General features: G+C 40.0%; 1 protein-coding gene across 3 annotated transcripts in view; it reads right to left on the minus strand.

The window, feature by feature from the left end:
* casz1 (castor zinc finger 1) overlaps positions 1-18,971 on the minus strand; it is a 259,395-nt gene that overhangs the window by 84,859 nt on the left and 155,565 nt on the right. For 2 of the 3 annotated variants that reach the window (XM_046343848.1, XM_046343851.1), the window contains exon 1: positions 12,581-12,976. The exons of the other annotated variant lie outside the window; for it this stretch is intronic. In XM_046343848.1, coding sequence (XP_046199804.1) covers positions 12,581-12,629 — 49 coding nt within the window. In that variant the 5' untranslated portion in view covers positions 12,630-12,976. Of the gene's footprint in view, positions 1-12,580; positions 12,977-18,971 lie in introns of those variants that run through there. 3 annotated transcript variants of the gene reach the window in all.

Here is an 18,971-nt window from a genome sequence, read left to right on the forward strand (position 1 = left end):
GGGAATGAGATATTGTAACTACAACTAGGTAAAAAGCATAGGGAATGAGAGATAATGTAACTACAACTAGGTAAAAAGCATAGGGAATGAGAGATAATGTAACTACAACTAGGTAAAAAGCATAGGGAATGAGATATTGTAACTACAACTAGGTAAAAAGCATAGGGAATGAGAGATAATGTAACTACAACTAGGTAAAAGGCATAGGGAATGAGAGATAATGTAACTACAACTAGGTAAAACGCATAGGGAATGAGATATTGTAACTACAACTAGGTAAAAAGCATAGGGAATGAGAGATAATGTAACTACAACTAGGTAAAAAGCATAGGGAATGAGAGATAATGTAACTACAACTAGGTAAAAAGCATAGGGAATGAGATATTGTAACTACAACAGGGCAAAAAGCATAGGGAATGAGAGATAATGTAACTACAACAGGGCAAAAAGCATAGGGAATGAGAGATAATGTAACTACAACTAGGTAAAAAGCATAGGGAATGAGAGATAATGTAACTACAACAGGGCAAAAAGCATAGGGAATGAGAGATAATGTAACTACAACAGGGTAAAAAGCATAGGGAATGAGAGATAATGTAACTACAACAGGGCAAAAAGCATAGGGAATGAGAGATAATGTAACTACAACAGGGCAAAAAGCATAGGGAATGAGAGATAATGTAACTACAACTAGGTAAAAAGCATAGGGAATGAGAGATAATGTAACTACAACAGGGCAAAAAGCATAGGGAATGAGAGATAATGTAACTACAACTAGGTAAAAAGCATAGGGAATGAGATATTGTAACTACAACAGGGCAAAAAGCATAGGGAATGAGATATTGTAACTACAACAGGGCAAAAAGCATAGGGAAGGAGAGATAATGTAACTACAACAGGGCAAAAAGCATAGGGAATGAGAGATAATGTAACTACAACTAGGTAAAAAGCATAGGGAATGAGATATTGTAACGACAACTAGGTAAAAAGCATAGGGAATGAGATATTGTAACTACAACAAGGCAAAAAGCATAGGGAATGAGAGATATTGTAACGACAACTAGGTAAAAAGCATAGGGAATGAGATATTGTAACTACAACTAGGTAAAAAGCATAGGGAATGGGATATTGTAACTACAACAAGGCAAAAAGCACACAAAATGACAGATACTGTAACAAAAACGAGGTAAAAAGGTATACAACATGAGATACTGTAACAACCCTATAGGGACAACAAGTGCAGGTTGGGTTATACATTTCAGCTAGCAACGCCACTAAGACTTGTTTAACACAGAGTGTTATTTCCAAGAAAGCTTAATAGACGCTAAAGCTTAATAACATTTTTTTTTACGTTTCCTGTTCAAAAACAATATCCTACGTTTAAATAATGTACACATACTTAAGGGTAAAAATATATGTTTTGAGCAAAATTGTGTTGTTGTTTTTTAAAATTATTATTATTATTATATATTATTATTTTTTAGACACAAGCGCTAACTTCCTGGAGTAGGCCATTCAAGGAGTTGGTCTGTGATGTCATCGGCATCCCCCTTTGCTTGAGGAGCAATAGAAAACAAAGGAGGAAAGGCCCACCCTCCCACTTGTGTCATGTCATGAGGATACCTGGATCCCCTATTGAGATGTGCCCTATTGTTAAGTAAATCAACTAATAAGTGAGCTGAAAAGGAGACTGGAGTAAGGACTTTAAGGCCCTTACAACATACACAAACATACCACAGTCTCAATCAAACATGGACATGTACAATCAACCACAGCACTCTATTATAGTGACCATTTACATTCGGAATGTTTCGAGAATGCATTCTCCAACCATGATAGTAAAAATCTCCAGTCTCAAATGCAATATTGTGTGCTCTCCGTAATCATCTTTATGCGGGATAATAGCAAAAAAAGAATTGATATCAAGTTACGATTAACATTTCATATCAACCATTAATTATCGAAGGTCTGGCAAAGTAAGAGATCATGTCAGAGCAATGTGATCCAAAAGACGGCTTAAATGTCATCTGTCATGTAGAAAGTGGTTAAAATAGAGGCTTGTTTTCCTCGGGCTGGCTCGGGTTTCACTCGGCCACGGATAGATTTCTGTTCTTCAGAGAAAAAGCTGGCATTCATATATGATATCGTCTACTTTATAGCATGACTGAAAGCTCTAAATTAAAGCCTTTTTTCCCTCTCTCTTCACTCAAGGCGTTGAAATGGCCTCTGTGTGAGGTAAATGTCCTTTATTCCCGCATAAAGCACACTTTACCCGTTCCTTTAAAAAACTCCCCACTTAATTAATGTTTTACAAGTGCCGCTGTATTCCTTTTCAGAAAATGCCTATCAAAGCGGGCAGGTTCCGATTACGTACGCTAATTGAAATTCAGAATTTCTCTCCTCTCCCTCAACACAATAAATGCAGCATTTTGTAGTCCACAAATGACACCAAATCATCAAAGTAATGTGGGCTTTTCTTTCTTTTTACCCCCACTGTATTCTCATGTTCTGCTGGTGGGTTCATGAGACAGCTTCATAAAGCAGTAAATGCCTGGGGAAGCCTGTGACTGTGTGTGTGTATGTGTGTGGCTGTGTTTGTGTGGCTGTGTGTGTGTGTGTGTGTGTGTGTGTGTGTGTGTGTGTGTGTGTGTGTGTGTGTGTGTGTGTGTGTGTGTGTGTGTGTGTGTGTGTGTGTGTGTGTGTGTGTGTGTGTGTGTGTGTGTGTGTGTGTGTGTGTGTGTGTGTGTGTGTGTGTGTGTGTGCGTGCGTGCGTGCGTGTGTGTGTGTGTGTGTGGTGTGTGTGTGTGTGTGTGTGTGTGTGTGTGTGTGTGTGTGTGTGTGTGTGTGTGTGTGTGTGTGTGTGTGTGTGTGTGTGTGTGTGTGTGTGTGTGTGTGTGTGTGCGTGCTTGCGCGATTTTTGTACAGTAACTCCACCAGGGAGCTCATAACAGACGGCAACAGCTATCCCCCCAGCCTCCAACTGATGATATTTACAAAGAAAACGGCCATAACACAAAAAGTAATGAATTAGGACTGAACCAAGTCTATGGCTCTCAAAAAGATCATAGGCATTGATAGAAGCTGTATGAGGTTCCAGTTTGGTGAATGTAGCGTGTTTCCCAGGTATGAGCTGTGTGGTATAGTCAGACAGGTTGTGTGTGAACAGCTGCAAGTTGGAGCCGGAGCCCTTTGTGGGAGAAAGGGAGACCAGGAGGACGATAGAGGCTCGTTTTGGAGACGGTGATGATAGAGACAGCAAACAGCAGAGGAGGAGCTGTAACCTCATCACCACCGTCTACTGCGACCTTCGGCCTACACGCCAAACAGCGTGTGCATACAAGGAGACAAGCCTGTCACAGTGAAGCACCACTGATGTGACTTTGTGCTATGGATGACTTGATCGTTCTCAGATGTACAATAGAAAAAGTATCTTTTTGCTTGGCACAGCTAAACTAAATGTAGTAGACACAACTCAACTAAATGTAGTAGACACAACTCAACTAAATGTAGTAGACACAACTCAACTAAATGTAGTAGACACAACTCAACTAAATGTAGTAGACACAACTCAACTAAATGTAGTAGACACAACTCAACTAAATGTAGTAGATGCAACTTTATCTACAAACTCCATTTTTCTCTCAGATGTGAAAAAATTGCTCATACTTGTTCTAATATATACACTATGCCCATTTAGTAGGCAAGATTAAACTAGAATTAGTATGGCACAACAACTAAATGTAGTCGGCACAACTTTATCGCCATACTTTATTTTCCTTTGTTTATCTGTTGTCTTGCTGTAGGGCAGTTATTGTTTATCTGATGAGTTGTCTTGCTGTAGGGCAGTTATAAATGATTGGGTTCCAATGGCACAAAACCACGTCATGGAAACATGTATGAACCTTTGTTCCTAGTTAATCAGGGTATAAAAAACCAGTCCCTCTCCGCTCTTTCTTATATTTGCCTAAACTCCCTCTCTTTCCATGGGCATTCTTTTATTGGTTTGTTTTGCATGCATGGGGCATTATAACTTTGCATTCTTTTTCAAGGTCAGTTGCCTTGGGTGTCACGCAGAATATTTGCTTATTGGCCTTTTCAGGTCACTTTTATTATATTTACAGCAAATCATTTTTGATAAGGGATGTGAAAGGACTATACAACAGCATCATAAATGGGAGAGGCAAGACTGAAATAAGTACAAAGGATAAACTGACTTTAAAAAAAAAAATTTATCTCGGACACGTTGATATTTTCAACTCTTTCTCTCTCTCCCGCTCACCTCCCCCCTCTCTGCCAAGCCAAAGTGTGGGTAGGCTACTGCACGGAACTGGTTAGATTTACTCCAATAGCTCCTCTCGGTGTGGGCAGTGAGCGAGCTCTTGTTTCATAGAAGATAAGTAGCTCCCTGTTATCTCTCTAGCACTATAATCACTTAACAAAGACTCAGGCATTTGCACAAATTAAAACATCAATAATGCACAAGTGCTTTCCAGTTTCAGACATAGAAATACCCCCCCCCCAAAAAAAATGCATCCTAGCTCACCATCATTGGTCCTGCTGATGGATCAAAAGATATCATAAACAACCCCTCCCCTTAAAGTGGACCATCCCCTTAATCTTTGTTTATAAATGTGGGGTCAACTTTAGAGATGGGACCAAAAGGATGGTTTGGGGGGGGTGTTGTTTTAGAGCAAATGCAAGTAAAGTGGTGGTGCTTCAGTGTAAACAGCCAACACCCTTGAGTGGCGTAGCATGGCGTCCTTCCATAAACAACACCACCGCTAAGTCGCTAACATTTATGATTTGTGGTCACAATGGGAATCGCAGCCATGGTTTTAAGTCCAAGTCTGCGTGTTTTGCCCTATCGTTAGACAGCTAAATCCGCCCAGGCCAACTCTTATTTACAGGACATGAAAACACCAAACAGTAAAAAACTGTATGATATGGCCATTTTTGTCTACAATGAGTTGTAGGATGGTAAAACAACTATGAGAAAGGGGGGGGGGTTGGGGTTAGAGCTGGTGGGTGGTGGAGTTACATGGGAAAAATACTTGGTGACACTAGCGAGTGGCTCTACAGAAAACCTTCAAAACATTATTCACAGATGATACAAAAAAAAAAAAAAAATTAAAACAAAAAACCGACATGCTTTATACATCCTAAATCATCACCTACAGTTTGCCGTGGATGTGCATTAAACAGGATGTTTTGCATTGCTTATGAAAGGGTTACGTAGTCTCCTTTTGACTTGCTGGTGCTGTGACTGGCATATTAGAGCGGTACTAGCCGCTACATGTCAATGCAAGCTCATGACCATCCCTATGTCCCAAATGGCACCCTATCCCTTAAATAGTGCACTACGTTTGATCAGAGCCCTATGGGCCCTAGTCAAAAGAAGTGCACTATAAAGACCATAGGGTGCCATTTGGGACAAGGAACAACTCTGTTATAACAGGGACAGAGGACGATCTATCCCATACAGATGGCCTCAAGGACAATTACCAGTAATGATTGGTTGCTTGGTAAATGAGGGAAATTCTATTTGCCACTGCTCTTCACTGATTGCGGACAACAAGCCTGAAGGATCTGATGATGAACACGCATGGGTGCCTTTAAACTTAAACGTTACTTCTGCATGTTTGTGGTGAGGTTTGATATGAATACACACTGGAAAGGAGCATTTCCTCAAACTAAGGAGGCTCTCGTGCTCAGTAGTACAGTTCAAAAGTATTACATTCTAACTGTCATATTTGTAGGTTCTGTACAAAGGATCCGAGGGGCAGAGTTACTGTACAATAACAGGAACATTTATTTGGTATATGAATATGAAAATAAGAACACGTGTGTCTGGACTGAAAAGAAAGCTAAAACACTTGTGAAACGTGTGTATTCTAGCCACTTATAAATTATTTTAAGATCTGTATTCTAAACCTAAACGATCATCACAAGCGTTTCTTTCAATCCTTTTCAAGTCCCCCCTTTCCAGATGTCTGTATTGTCCCCTTCCTCTCGGTTCTCTCAGTTAGCCCAACAAACAATTCCCTTGTTAGCAAACTGTTAAGACAGCCACTCGGTACACAAATTGCGCTCGACCAAGCGAATTTGTTTTGCAAGGGTGACCTGTTTAATCATCTAATTTTCTTTGGCGGACATTTATTCATCTGGTTTCCACGGTTACGGAGAACATTAAGGGGCTCCAGTAATAAGGCTGGAGAGTCAAACAGGTAATAAAAAAATTAACGCCATTTTCCAGCAGCCGAGGACAGTCGGTGAAATGAATCAAGGGAGAGAACAGAGGGAACGTGGGTGAGGGGCATGAGAGGGGGCCTCCAATATTGTTAAAACAATAAGCCCTTACTGGTTATGTTACTCTGAAGATCAGCTGGTACGGTTCTAGACATGACACTTTGGGCACAGAGCAGATGAGAAAGATAAAAGCCTTAATGTCGCATTGCTCCTTTTTTTATTGTCGTATCACTATTATGTATCAGGACAATTAAAAAGTTACTATATGATAGTTATTAACTTCGCTTGTGTTTCTTATTTTATTTTTTGACTTTGGGAGTCATCGAGGCAATGCGCAGTTGTGGCAACTGCTGTGTGTCAATAACATGTGGGGGCGAAAACGTGATGTTTATGAGGCACGGTGAGAAATATTTCATAGTCTTCTCAAGTTGTATCATGTTGTCCAATAATGTCCTATTCACAGCTAGGGAATATGTAGCATTTCGCTGTATGTTTTCCACATACAACGACTAAGCTGAAGAGCTGTGTTACTGATGATTGCCAAATAAGGTAATTGTGAAACATTGCAGTAAGTCAAAAAAACAACCTACCTACAACCTATGTATGTGCATTTCAGATGTTTAATTGGTGTCATATGAATTGCCTCATTTAGCCAGTATTGAGGTTTGTTTTAAACAAACGGAACACATGTTCTCAACCAAACCTCTTCTTTTTGTCTGGTTTAACCAAAACCATTTTAACACAGTGACAACACCTGTCCCCCATCCCTTTGCAGCAGAACAAAGCAAATCCAATTATTTTCTCACTTGCTGCCGCATTACTTGTGTGTGTGTGGACATCGTTCGTGGCCGGCTCCAGACTGACTGAGGTCTAGGAGTGAAGCAAAACTGATGGCAGACAACATGTCTCAGGAGAGGGAGGGGGAAAGATGTCAGATGACCTGGCCTCTCTCTCACAAGCACACACACGACCATTAACGCAGCCTCACACACCATGCGCTCCCCTCATTAACCTGTACTGAGGCCAGAGCCCCCCCCCCCCTCAAAGGATAGAACTTATGTCATACATAGAGGGAGAAATCCCCAAAAGGGGTCTCAGAAAGAAACAAGCAGTAAAAAAAAAAAAAAATGTTCTGGGCACAGGACTGTCAACTGTTCCGCTAACAGCCTCTTAACAGGTGTGGGCCCTAGAACCATGTAATCCGATCAAGTTACAGAGTAAAAAAAAATAAAAAAAATCAGGCAAACTGCAAACTCTTGAGCCCCCTGTTTCTCTCTCTCTCTCTCTCTCTCTCTCTCTCTCTCTCTCTCTCTCTCTCTCTCTCTCTCTCTCTCTCTCTCTCTCTCTCTCTCTCAAATGACAGAATTGAACAGCTGTGCTTTAGATTTATCATGTACAGACAGTAATTATTGCTGGTGCTGCCTTTTACTGACCCAAGTGAATAGAATGTCAAAATAAAAAAACACGACGAATCAGGGGAACCTGGGGTTGAGGGGTGGTGGGTTGGGGACGCGGTGAGTTGGGGACACGAGGTGCAGGAAGGGAGGGGACTGGGGGCGGTTGTCTGAAAGCCACCGGCGTCCTTGTTTGCAGTCAATTACCAAAGAGGACAGGGGTATTGGCTCTGGAGCTCGGCAGTGCAAACACGAAGGTGACAGACAAGAGACGTACATGTTTGTTTCTTTCTCTCTCTCTCTCTCTTTTCCCCATCAAAAAGTTGTATCGAAACGGAAGGAGAGGACAAATTCAAAACAACACCTCATAACCCCAACCCCACTCCACTGAAACTACAACTAAACTACAACTGATGTTACATGACAAAATGTGATTTTACGACCACCCAACCCCGCTGACCCTTCCCCTGTATTTGTCCCAGAGATGAGAAGGTTGAGATACTCTCCAGAGAGATGAAATGCTGATAGATAAACTATGTCAATCACTGTCCCTATCATTAAACAGTTAACCCAATGTTTCTGTCCCAGGTCCTCCATGCTACTCACACACTGTCACATACCATACCCATCCTGGCCACCCTAACCTGCATAAGGGGTGGTTCACACCTTCGAGACCCCCCTGCCATATTTAAAAGGATTAGTCAACGTGTTTTGTGCCGGCTTAATCTCTCTTTCAGACGGGCCTAATAAGTGTGCTTCGATAAGCGAAGCATGCAAATTCATTCGAGGCCAGTGGAGCCTGTGCTTTTCAGACAAATGCAGCATAGTCTTTCACACTGCTAATTGTCTCCACATTTCTCCTCCTTTTCTCTCTTATATGGCATATCAACGAGCCCAGATGATTCTTCTCCCATACTTTGCATGAAATTATAATTTCATATGTAAAATTGTGAATGAAACGGAGCAGCATAAAAGCCATAGAGAGAAGCCTCTCTATTGACTCTGCACATGTGAATACATGACATTGCACATTGGGGCTTCAGATGAACAAGTTGAGATGATATCCTCCTCGTATTTTATCTCATGGGGTTATAGCAGAAAGAAGATAATACAACTCAACCTACACACAAATCTGAGAAATATAAAGATGTCAATTTATCAAATGTCATGTTTTTTTCAGGCAAATTCGACATATTTTGTAAATGTATGAGACACTCAAGACACAAAATAAACATATTTGCAATTATACTTGTACTGAAAGAATATAATACAAAATAAGAATAATAATACATATTTTTAAATCTTTCTTTAGCTGGGACAAATACGTTTTTAGTAATATTATTATTTATTGTTTTAAATTGCTTTGGTGGATTTGAGGATAATAAAGACATAACGATGGCCTAAAGGTGCAACCTGTTTATTATTCTGGAGTACTTCCTCTCCGAGTATTAATAAGGCCATTACTCCAGATTGGTGACGGGGAGCTTTGAGGTTTTAATTAGGTGCTGGCCACTGCATGAGTGCACAGGAGTGAAGAAAGGGGGCGGCCATGCCACTTGCCCCTGCTCCTGGCCCATATCAAGTAGCCCCCCTGAACGCTTTGCCTGCCTACTGCTGCCCGGGAGATGTATGGACGTCCATGTACATCTGGACTTGATTTAAGCATTTGAGCGTTTGATCTCGGATGTTCCTCCCTGTCTGCTGGTACAAAAAAAGGGGAGTTGGTGCGAATTGGGTATTAGGGGGGGGGGACTAAGGTAATTATGGTGTAGGGTGGCTTGTGTCTGATGACGGGGGACATGCTCAGGCAGGTCTCAGCTGTCTCTCTCTCTCTCTCTCTCTCTCTCTCTCTCTCTCTCTCTCTCTCTCTCTCTCTCTCTCTAGCTGTTCTAAAGCCTGGTATAACACACACAGCTTCACATAACATCAATCACACACTCACTCAGAGCGGACCATAAAACTACACAAACATATACATTGCGATTAACTATGACACTTTTTTTTTTTTTACAATGCCCCAATAATTGTTTGTACATGTGTGTTTTGATTTGAAATTAACATTAACTAATTGATATGAAAGTTACCTGTGGCAAAACTACAATATGGAAATTATTGAAATGTAATTGTGAACAAATTAAGTAGATAAATAGCCTAGTGAATATACGTCTTAAATCGTTCACAGTTTTGCATAACTCTGTTTTTTTAAATTGACTGAAGTATGAACTTTCGTTGTGCTTGAAAATACAGAATTTAATTGTCATTTACAAACAGTCAGTCATCACAATGACATATTCCGATATATGTCAGTGATAAGAAAAGCACACCTTTATGTGTTGTATTCAGCAAGATGTAAATAATATATTGGGAATTCTAATGTTTTGCCTCGGTTGACATGGCGATACTAATCACCTCATTGCTAAAATGCACTCTTGCCTGACAGGGCTCCACAGAATAACCAGAGTCCCCCAGAAGAAATCGGCATAAAAGGGGTTAAAGACAATGGCTTGCATTCCACCCCCCCTCCCCTCCAAACGTCGCCCTACTAAATTTATTTCAAAACTCTGTTAATCTGTGGTACACAACATTCTCATTAGCATAACCCAGCCCCCTCATAAAAATTCCAGCTAGTTTAATTAAAAAATGTAAATTTACTGTCATCCGAGGAGCCGGAGAATCAGGACAGCAACAGCATTTTTTATTGCTTAAGACATCAAATTGATTCGGGTTATGGCTAAATTGTGATAAAAGGTTATGGAAGGCTGAAAGACCTCGGGTCTTGTTTTCCCCCATCATTTCACCCTTTTTTTTGTAGAGGGCCGTAAAAGGTGGAGAAAGACCCACCAAGGGTTAATCAGACAACTCACTGAGGGAGAAGGCAATCGCTATTATGACTCATAAACAAGTTTTTAAAAAACAACCTTTTCTGAGCTGAGTGAAAAGTTTGAAATTAGGGTGTGTCTGGGTGGATCGAGGGTTATACTTGTTTACTGGTAGTTTCAAAACTATAATTCAGGACAACCAAGGTAACATCGAGATAATAGCCAAGCCCTTAGGTCTGTTTGTGCGAGTTTGTCTGCAAAATGGTCTACAAGTTGATTGTCACTGAACGCCACAGTTCATAACAATTGTATTATCAAGTATTAGCATCCTTTGCTTCTACCTCAAACACGTTATTTTAATGTTGAATGAAACTGTGTAGGGCCCTCCAACATATAAGGACAGGTGCAGTAGAGAGAGCGAGAGAGAGAGAGAGAGAGAGAGAGAGAGAGAGAGAGAGAGAGAGAGAGAGAGAGAGAGAGAGAGAGAGAGAGAGAGAGAGAGAGAGAGAGAGAGAGAGAGAGAGAGAGAGAGAGAGAGAGAGAGAGAGAGAGAGAGAGAGAGAGAGAGAGAGAGAGAGAGAGAAAATGAATTCTTATTCGAAGGTAAGGTATCAAATATGATACAGGAAAAGGACATTGCTTAGTTATAGCAAAACCCATTGTACACTATATCAAAAAGTACTTTAAATAAACGGTAGTAAAAATTCATAATTCAGTTAAGTTATATGAATATGAAAGTGAAAAAATATATCAAACAATTTCATCAACCAAATTTTCTCAGCAATGTTCTGTAATTTTTAGCCATACAAAAGGCTGCTTTCAAAATGATGAACAATCTTTCACCAAAATAGTGATTTTAGGAACTTATAAACAGGAATTTACTATGTTTATTGCTATCTTCAGTGTTTGTTTAAATTAATTGCGTGAAACAGAAACAAGTTCGATTACAGTCAGTATGAGTCCAGAATGACTCACAGAAAAGTAACACAGTCATATGTATCAATGGTGAAAATAATTACATTACGCATAGGAAAAACACTCACACACACACTCAGATACAGAGAGGAGAACAAAAACACACATTCGCAACAAACAAACACACAAACATACAGTACACAGCTATACGACGAGCCAAATTCGTGGATATTGAAGAATATGACGAGGCTTCATTCAATCTGTTAACTGACTTTAAAAGTATCCCAGATTAGAATAGAAAAGTCTAAGTAAGAAATGTAATCAATTGGAATTTTTTAAACAGGTTAGTCCAAAGAAAGCATGGGGGAGAATGACACCATGAAATGTTTCAGCACAAGCTGTGGTCTTGAAAACTCTGGATCAGATATTTCACGCCATATGAATATTGAACATTCCTACAATATTTAAGCCATACACATAATTTGATAAATCATTGTATATATGGTACTGTGTATGTGTATATATTCTGTGTTGTCTCCTGTTTTAGTTATGTATGCCTAAACTCAATTCAAAATGAATGGAGCAACCAAAGAAAGGGATAGTAGTTGTTGCTGTGCTCCCTTTACATGTGTGACAACATAAGGAACACAACAGTTTGTTTGCTTTGTCCCCTTGGCAACAAGCCCTTAGGCCATTCAATACACCCTAATGCCATTTCACATACCTACGAGCGTGAACCCAGTCTGTATATCTACAGTATGGAGCGTATTCATCTACTCAAAATCCTAAAACCAAATAAAGGAACCAAACATTAGAAAAGATCAAATGAAGTGAAAATGCCTTGCAGTGTGTATGCTGGTTCACTCCAGAGCACAGATATACACTTTGACTCTTACAGGAGAAAATGAAACTGGCTCAGCTAACTTTTTCCCCCCACTTGAATGTGCTACACAGTGTTATGAGTACACTAATGTGTGCTCGTGAACTCAGAGATCATATTTTGATATTGCAACCACCATTGGGCACTGTCAAAGATCTATAAATAAGGGTGTACACTCGGGTGTATATCTACACAGCATGTGTAGTTTAATATTGGACAACTTCCCCCCTCTCGGTATATTTAGTCACTGATAAAGGCACACCTTTAACTGTCAACTAATAAAACATCTGACCAAGATAGTGGAGAAGAAGAAGAAGAGTACTCACCATATTCAGGGAAGTCGAAGTTAAATCCTCTCAGACATGTAACTTTCATAATATTACTAAACTCTGTTAGAAAATCATTAGAATGGTTGGTTGGTGAAGGGGGAAGCAGAGCGGAAAAGTAACTAGATAAAAAGGCTTCCTTCAATCATGCACTAAACTCCTTGACATGTAATCTGTCAATAGTTTGTTGCTGAGATAATGCCGGCTGCCACGAGTGAATTTGATTGGCAGCTGGGGTCTGGCCCCTCCTCTCTGTAGTTTGATGGGGGGGTGGGTGAAAGAATATAGAGCCTTCCCCTTGCTTGCTTGCTTGCTCCCTCTCGTGCGCTCGCTCTCTCCCTCTGGTTCGCTCCCATACACACACACACACCAAGCTGTTGGTGATGTTGTCTGAATAGGCTAGGAAATTACGGCAGAGCAGGAACCGGAGCAGTTTTTTTCCTCCCCTCAGTGGGCTGGCCCTTTCCATCTTTGTGGTCTACTAGCCTTTCAACTCTCTTGGGGTGGAGCCTTGCCTGGCTCTATTCAAATGAGGAAGGCAGCAACATTAAAAAGAGGTTTAGGGGGAATAGTGGTTCATATAGAATATTACACACTTTTAAGATATTGCTCAGAAACTTGACTTTTTATGGTTTTCAAAGGTAGACTAAGATTATTATTTTTTTCAATATTTTATCAGGTAATTTTATTGATATTATTCAGGTTGTAGTACTATAATAAACCAATGTTTTGCATGATACCTATATATTTTATGGTATAACAATTAAAAAGTGGAATTTGTGGAAAAATAAAATGTGCATTATGAGAGATTATGGAGATTATGAACACAACATTTCTTGAAGACTGTTAGAAATATATCACATTGAGTGAAGTCCCTTACGAGAAAAAAAGAGTACTGACCAGATTCACATATGTTATGAAACTTTATCCAGCACTGTTGGTTTAGAAATGTACAGGTATATTAAATATTTCTCCCAAATACCCCAACAAACAAACATGCCTCTTTTTCAGCAGTCTTTCTTTAATTAATTCTCTTTCTCTCTCTCTTTCCTCGCACTCTTTTATTTTTTCTTTCTCTCTTTCATTCAACCTCTCTCTCTCTCACCTTTCTCACTCTCTCTACCTCTTTCCTTCCCTACATCTGATAAGGTATCAGTTTTCATTGTAATTTCAGGTGAAATTATAAACGACAGCCGTTACCAGGTGACAATCAATACTTTATAAGACAAACCCCTAGCTTATTTGCCTGGCAGTTTCTTCCGCAGTGGCATGCAAAGTTTGCCTCTGGACATTCTGAACATAATGTTCAATATTACCTGTGTATTATAGAAAATATTCACATGTCATACACATAGTATAAGATCATTCAAACGTACTAGAAATGAACCAAGACAACATTGAGGCATTAGTGTACTTTCTAACACAAACAACTTCAATGACGAATAAGTAACAACAATTTTTATAACAAAGAAAGCGTTTGAAAGAATAAAACTAGCGTTCAATGTTTTTGAAAAAGGGGAAATATACTTGTGTATGGTTATAAAAAAACATAATTCTATGATATGAGTCAAGGCTTCAGTTCCTGATTGCTGGCAGCAAAGTCCAAAGTGTGTACATAAAACAGGTTTTGGTTGATTCTGTAATTACGATGAGTCATCCTAGTAAATAATGGAAAAATGTCTCCTCCTTAATACAGCACTTAAAGGGGAAAATGGCCTTACAAGGAATGGAATCAAAGGCCTACACCCTGATCCTGCCATTAAAATACATTCACTACCTTAGGTAAACACTAAATCCACAGCAATTTTAGAGTAGACATTAGATAAAGATTCTTTGACTAATATTGTTTTAGGTGAAGTTGAACTGCAACCACAAGCAACATGTTTTCAGGTTTCTAAGGGTCTACAGTGACATTTTCTCTCAGAACGGCCTAATGGTACAGGAAAAAGATTATAGCATATGAATGTATATTATACCAATTGATTTGTTTTGAGGATTAACTGGAGTTGGTTAGATGTGATCTTCATGTGGAGCATTAGCAAAGCAAACTTTGGTCTAAAGTTTAGCAATACTGCTTAATTCATGTGTTTATACTTGCTCACGGACAGTTTTAAGAGATATGCTGTGTGTACAAGTAGAGGCTATATATGTACAGTGGGGCAAAAAAGTATTTAGTCAGCCACCAATTGTGGAAGTTCTCCCACTTAAAAAGATGAGAGGCCTGTAATTTTCATCATAGGTACACTTAAACTATGACAGACAAAATGAGAAAAAAAAACAGAAAATCACGTTGTAGGATTTTTAATGAATTTATTTGCAAATTATAGAGGAAAATAACTAAAACAAGCAAGATTTCTGGCTCTCACAGACCTGTAACTTCTTCTTTAAGAGGCTCCTCTGTCCTCCACTCGTTACCTGTATTAATGGCACCTGTTTGAACTTGTTATCAGTATAGAAGACATCTGTCCACAAACTCAAACAGTCACACTCCAAACTCCACTATGGCCAAGACCAAAGACCTGTCAAAGGACACCAGAAACAAAATTGTAGACCTGCACCAGGCAGGGAAGTCTGAATCTGCAATAGGTAAGCAGCTTGGTTTGAAGAAATCAACTGTGGGAGCAATTATTAGAAAATGGAAGACATACACTGATAATCTTCCTCGATCTGGGGCTCCACGCAAGATCTCACCCCGTGGGGTCAAAATGATCACAAGAACGGTGAGCAAAAACCTAGTGAATGACCTGCAGAGAGCTGGGACCAAAGTAACAAAGTCTACCATCAGTAACACACTACGCTGCTAGGGACTCAAATCCTGCAGTGCCAGACGTGTCCCCCTGCTTAAGCCAGTACATGTCCAGGCCCGTCTGAAGTTTGCTAGAGAGCATTTGGATGATCCAGAAGAAGATTGGGAGAATGTCATATGGTCAGATGAAACCAAAATAGAACCTTTTGGTAAAAACTGGTCGTGTTTGCATCCAAAGAACACCATACCTACTGTGAAGCATTGGGGTGGAAACATCATGCTTTGGGGCTGTTTTTCTGCAAAGGGACCAGGACGACTGATCCGTGTAAAGGAAAGAATGAATGGAGCCATGTATCATGAGATTTTGAGTGAAAACCTCCTTCCATCAGCAAGGGCATTGAAGATGAAACGTGGCTGGGTCTTTCAGCATGACAATGATCCCAAACACACCGCCCGGGCAACGAAGGAGTGGCTTCGTAAGAAGCATTTCAAGGTCCTGGAGTGGCCTAGCCAGTCTCCAGACCTCAACCCCATAGAAAATCTTTGGAGGGAGTTGAAAGTCTGTGTTGCCCAGCAACAGCCCCAAAACATCACTGCTCTAGAGGAGATCTGCATGGAGGAATGGGCCAAAATACCAGCAAGTGTGTGAAAACCTTGTGAAGACTTACAGAAAACGTTTGACCTCTGTCATTGGGGCGGCAGCGTAGCCTAGTGGTTAGAGCGTTGGACTAGTAATCGGAAGGTTGCAAGTTCAAACCCCCGAGCTGACAAGGTATAAATCTGTCGTTCTGCCCCTGAACAGGCAGTTGTTCCCAGGCCGTCATTGAAAATAAGAATATGTTCTTAACTGACTTGCCTGGTTAAATAAAGGTACAAATAAAATAAAATATTTTTAAGTGGGAGAACTTGCACAATTGGTGGCTGACTAAATAATTTTTTGCCCCACTGTACAACACTGTTTAAACAATGTAGAGAGGGTAAGTAGAATAACTTTCATTTTGAATGTATCATAAGCATGAATATAGTTACATAGGACTATAATAATGAGCCATGAGCTGTTAAGAATACCAATAGCAAGCATGACCTTTTACAGCAACTCATTATCATAGATTGCGAAATAAACACACATTTAAAAAAAAATGTTTTAATGTACAGTACATGATTTTGTATACAGTGCATTTCAATCACGTTAATTAGGAACTTTGCAACTACTTACTACAGTCTAACTACTTAGCTAGCATGTTAGCTAACCCTAACCTTAACTCTTTAACTACTTAACTAGCACGTTAACTAACCCTAACCCTAATCTCTAACCCTAACCCCTTGTAATGTACAAAAATGCATTATGAAGAAACTTGTGACACAAAGTAATTTTCACAATAAGCTGTGATAACTACAAGGAACAAAAACGTTTCTGGGTATTGTCAGGAACTGTCGTACATGTCAATCCAGAGCATCCCAAACATGCTCAATGGGGTGACATGTATGGTGAGTATGCAGGCCATGGAAGAACTAGGATATTTTCAATTTGCAGGAATTGTGTACAGATCCTTGTGAAATGGGGCAATGTATTATCATGCTGAAACATGAGGTGATGGCGGCGAATGAATGGCCTGACAATGGGCCTCAGGATCTCATCACGGTATTTCTGTGTATTCAAATTGTCATCGATAAATTTAAATTGTGTTCATTGTCTGAAGCTTATGCCTGCCCCTACCATAACCCCACAACCACCATGGGGCACCCTGTTCACAACGTTGACATCAACAAACCGCTCGCCCACACGACACCATGTCATCTGCCCGATACAGTTGAAACCGGGTTTCATTCGTAAAGAGCACACTTCTCCAGCGTGCCAGCAGCCATCGAAGGTGAGCATTTGCCCACTGAAGTCAGTAACGACTCCAAACTGCAGTCAGGTCAACGAGGACGACGAGCACGCAGATGAGCTTCCCTGAGATGGTTTCTGACAGTTTGGGCAAAAATTATTGGGTTGTGCAAACCCACAGTTTCATCAGCTGTCCGGATGGCTGGTCTCAGACGATCCCGCAGGTTAAGACACCAAATGTGGAGGTTCTGGGCTGGTGTGGTTACACGTGGTCTGTGGTTGTGAGGCCGGTTGGATATACTGCCAAATTGTTGTAGTTGAGAAATGAACATTCAATTATCTTGCAACAACTCTGGTGGACATTCCTGCAGTCAGCATGCCAATTGCAAGATACCTCAAACCTTGAGACATCTGTGGCATTGTGTTGTGTGATAAAACTGCACATTTTAGAGTGACCATTTCCCCGGAACAAGGTACAACTGTGTAATGATCATGCTGTTTAATCAGCTTCTTGATAAGCCACACCTGTCAGGTGGATGGATTATCTTGGCAAAGGAGAAAGGCTCACTAACAGGGATATGTGCACAAAATGTGAGGGAAATAAGCATTTTGCGTATGGACATTTTTTGGGATCTTTTATTTCAGCTCACGAAATACGTTTTGCATTTATATTTTTGTTCAGTATAGTTGGTTACAGAGTGTAGGCACTTTCTATGAACTAGTGATGTTTAGTTTGTGAAGGATTTGTTCTTTTTGAACGATTCTTTTTACTGACTCGAGAGAGTCCGTTTTCTGAGTGACTCGTACCTTTTCGTATTTTTGTATTTCGTTTGACCAGCTGGCCACAATGAGTTCTACACAGCAGGATTATACATGTACATGCTCGTCCGGAGACGTGCTCCAACCAACAACTGTTTGTCATATACAGTATGCGTGCAGGCAAATTAGATCACGCTGCAGGCAGCATAGAGAAGAAAAAGACATGTTTAGAGCTGTTAATTGATCGGATGGTGCAAGAATGAATACAATCAATTGATAACTGAATGTTATGATGGACACAGCTTTTGTAAAAGCAAAACATACACAGCCTCTGCTCAACAAACTCAAACTTGAAAAGGAATCATTTGGGGTGCTGTAATTCGTGAACGATATTGTGCTTATCACCCTCACAGCAGTCAAGCAATGCATTCTGCCAAGAGTCGTTTACAATCTAGTCCGGTTGCGGCCACAACTAGACCTTGTTTCAAATGTACCAAGAAATAATCGTATTCATATGCCTAGCAATCAACAAATGTAGATTGTTTAAAGCCCACTTTAACAAGTATCAGTCACAAATGACAGCTTCAATAAGCTCCTTATGCTGAACGACATATGAACGAGAGGCTTGTAGAATCATGAATATTTTGAATTTTCAGTTCATTGTGCTCTCTTGCATTACTGACTCAAATGAACGAAATCAGTAGGAAGTTGAGTTATTTTGACTGAACAAGTTGAAAAGATCAGAGTCAGTAGAAAGAGCCGAACTTCTCATCACTACTATGAACACCCTGTGTGTGGTGCATTATCATTATAACTGTGTTATAAGCATTATAAGCACTAAATGTACTTAGGGTGGACTATAATAAGGAGTGATTAGTGGTTATGAATGGCAAGTTTGATAATACACATTTATACATGTATAAATCTCCTGTGTGTCTATTTCATTCTGAATAGATTTATAGCCATTATGTAAAGGATATAAATAACCTTGAGCAGCTATGAATGCTTATAACAAGTCGTATAATGCACTATGGGAAATTATAGGTACATGTACAACC

This window comes from Oncorhynchus gorbuscha, linkage group LG03 (genome assembly GCF_021184085.1).
Source record: "Oncorhynchus gorbuscha isolate QuinsamMale2020 ecotype Even-year linkage group LG03, OgorEven_v1.0, whole genome shotgun sequence".
Classification (NCBI taxonomy): domain Eukaryota; kingdom Metazoa; phylum Chordata; class Actinopteri; order Salmoniformes; family Salmonidae; genus Oncorhynchus; species Oncorhynchus gorbuscha.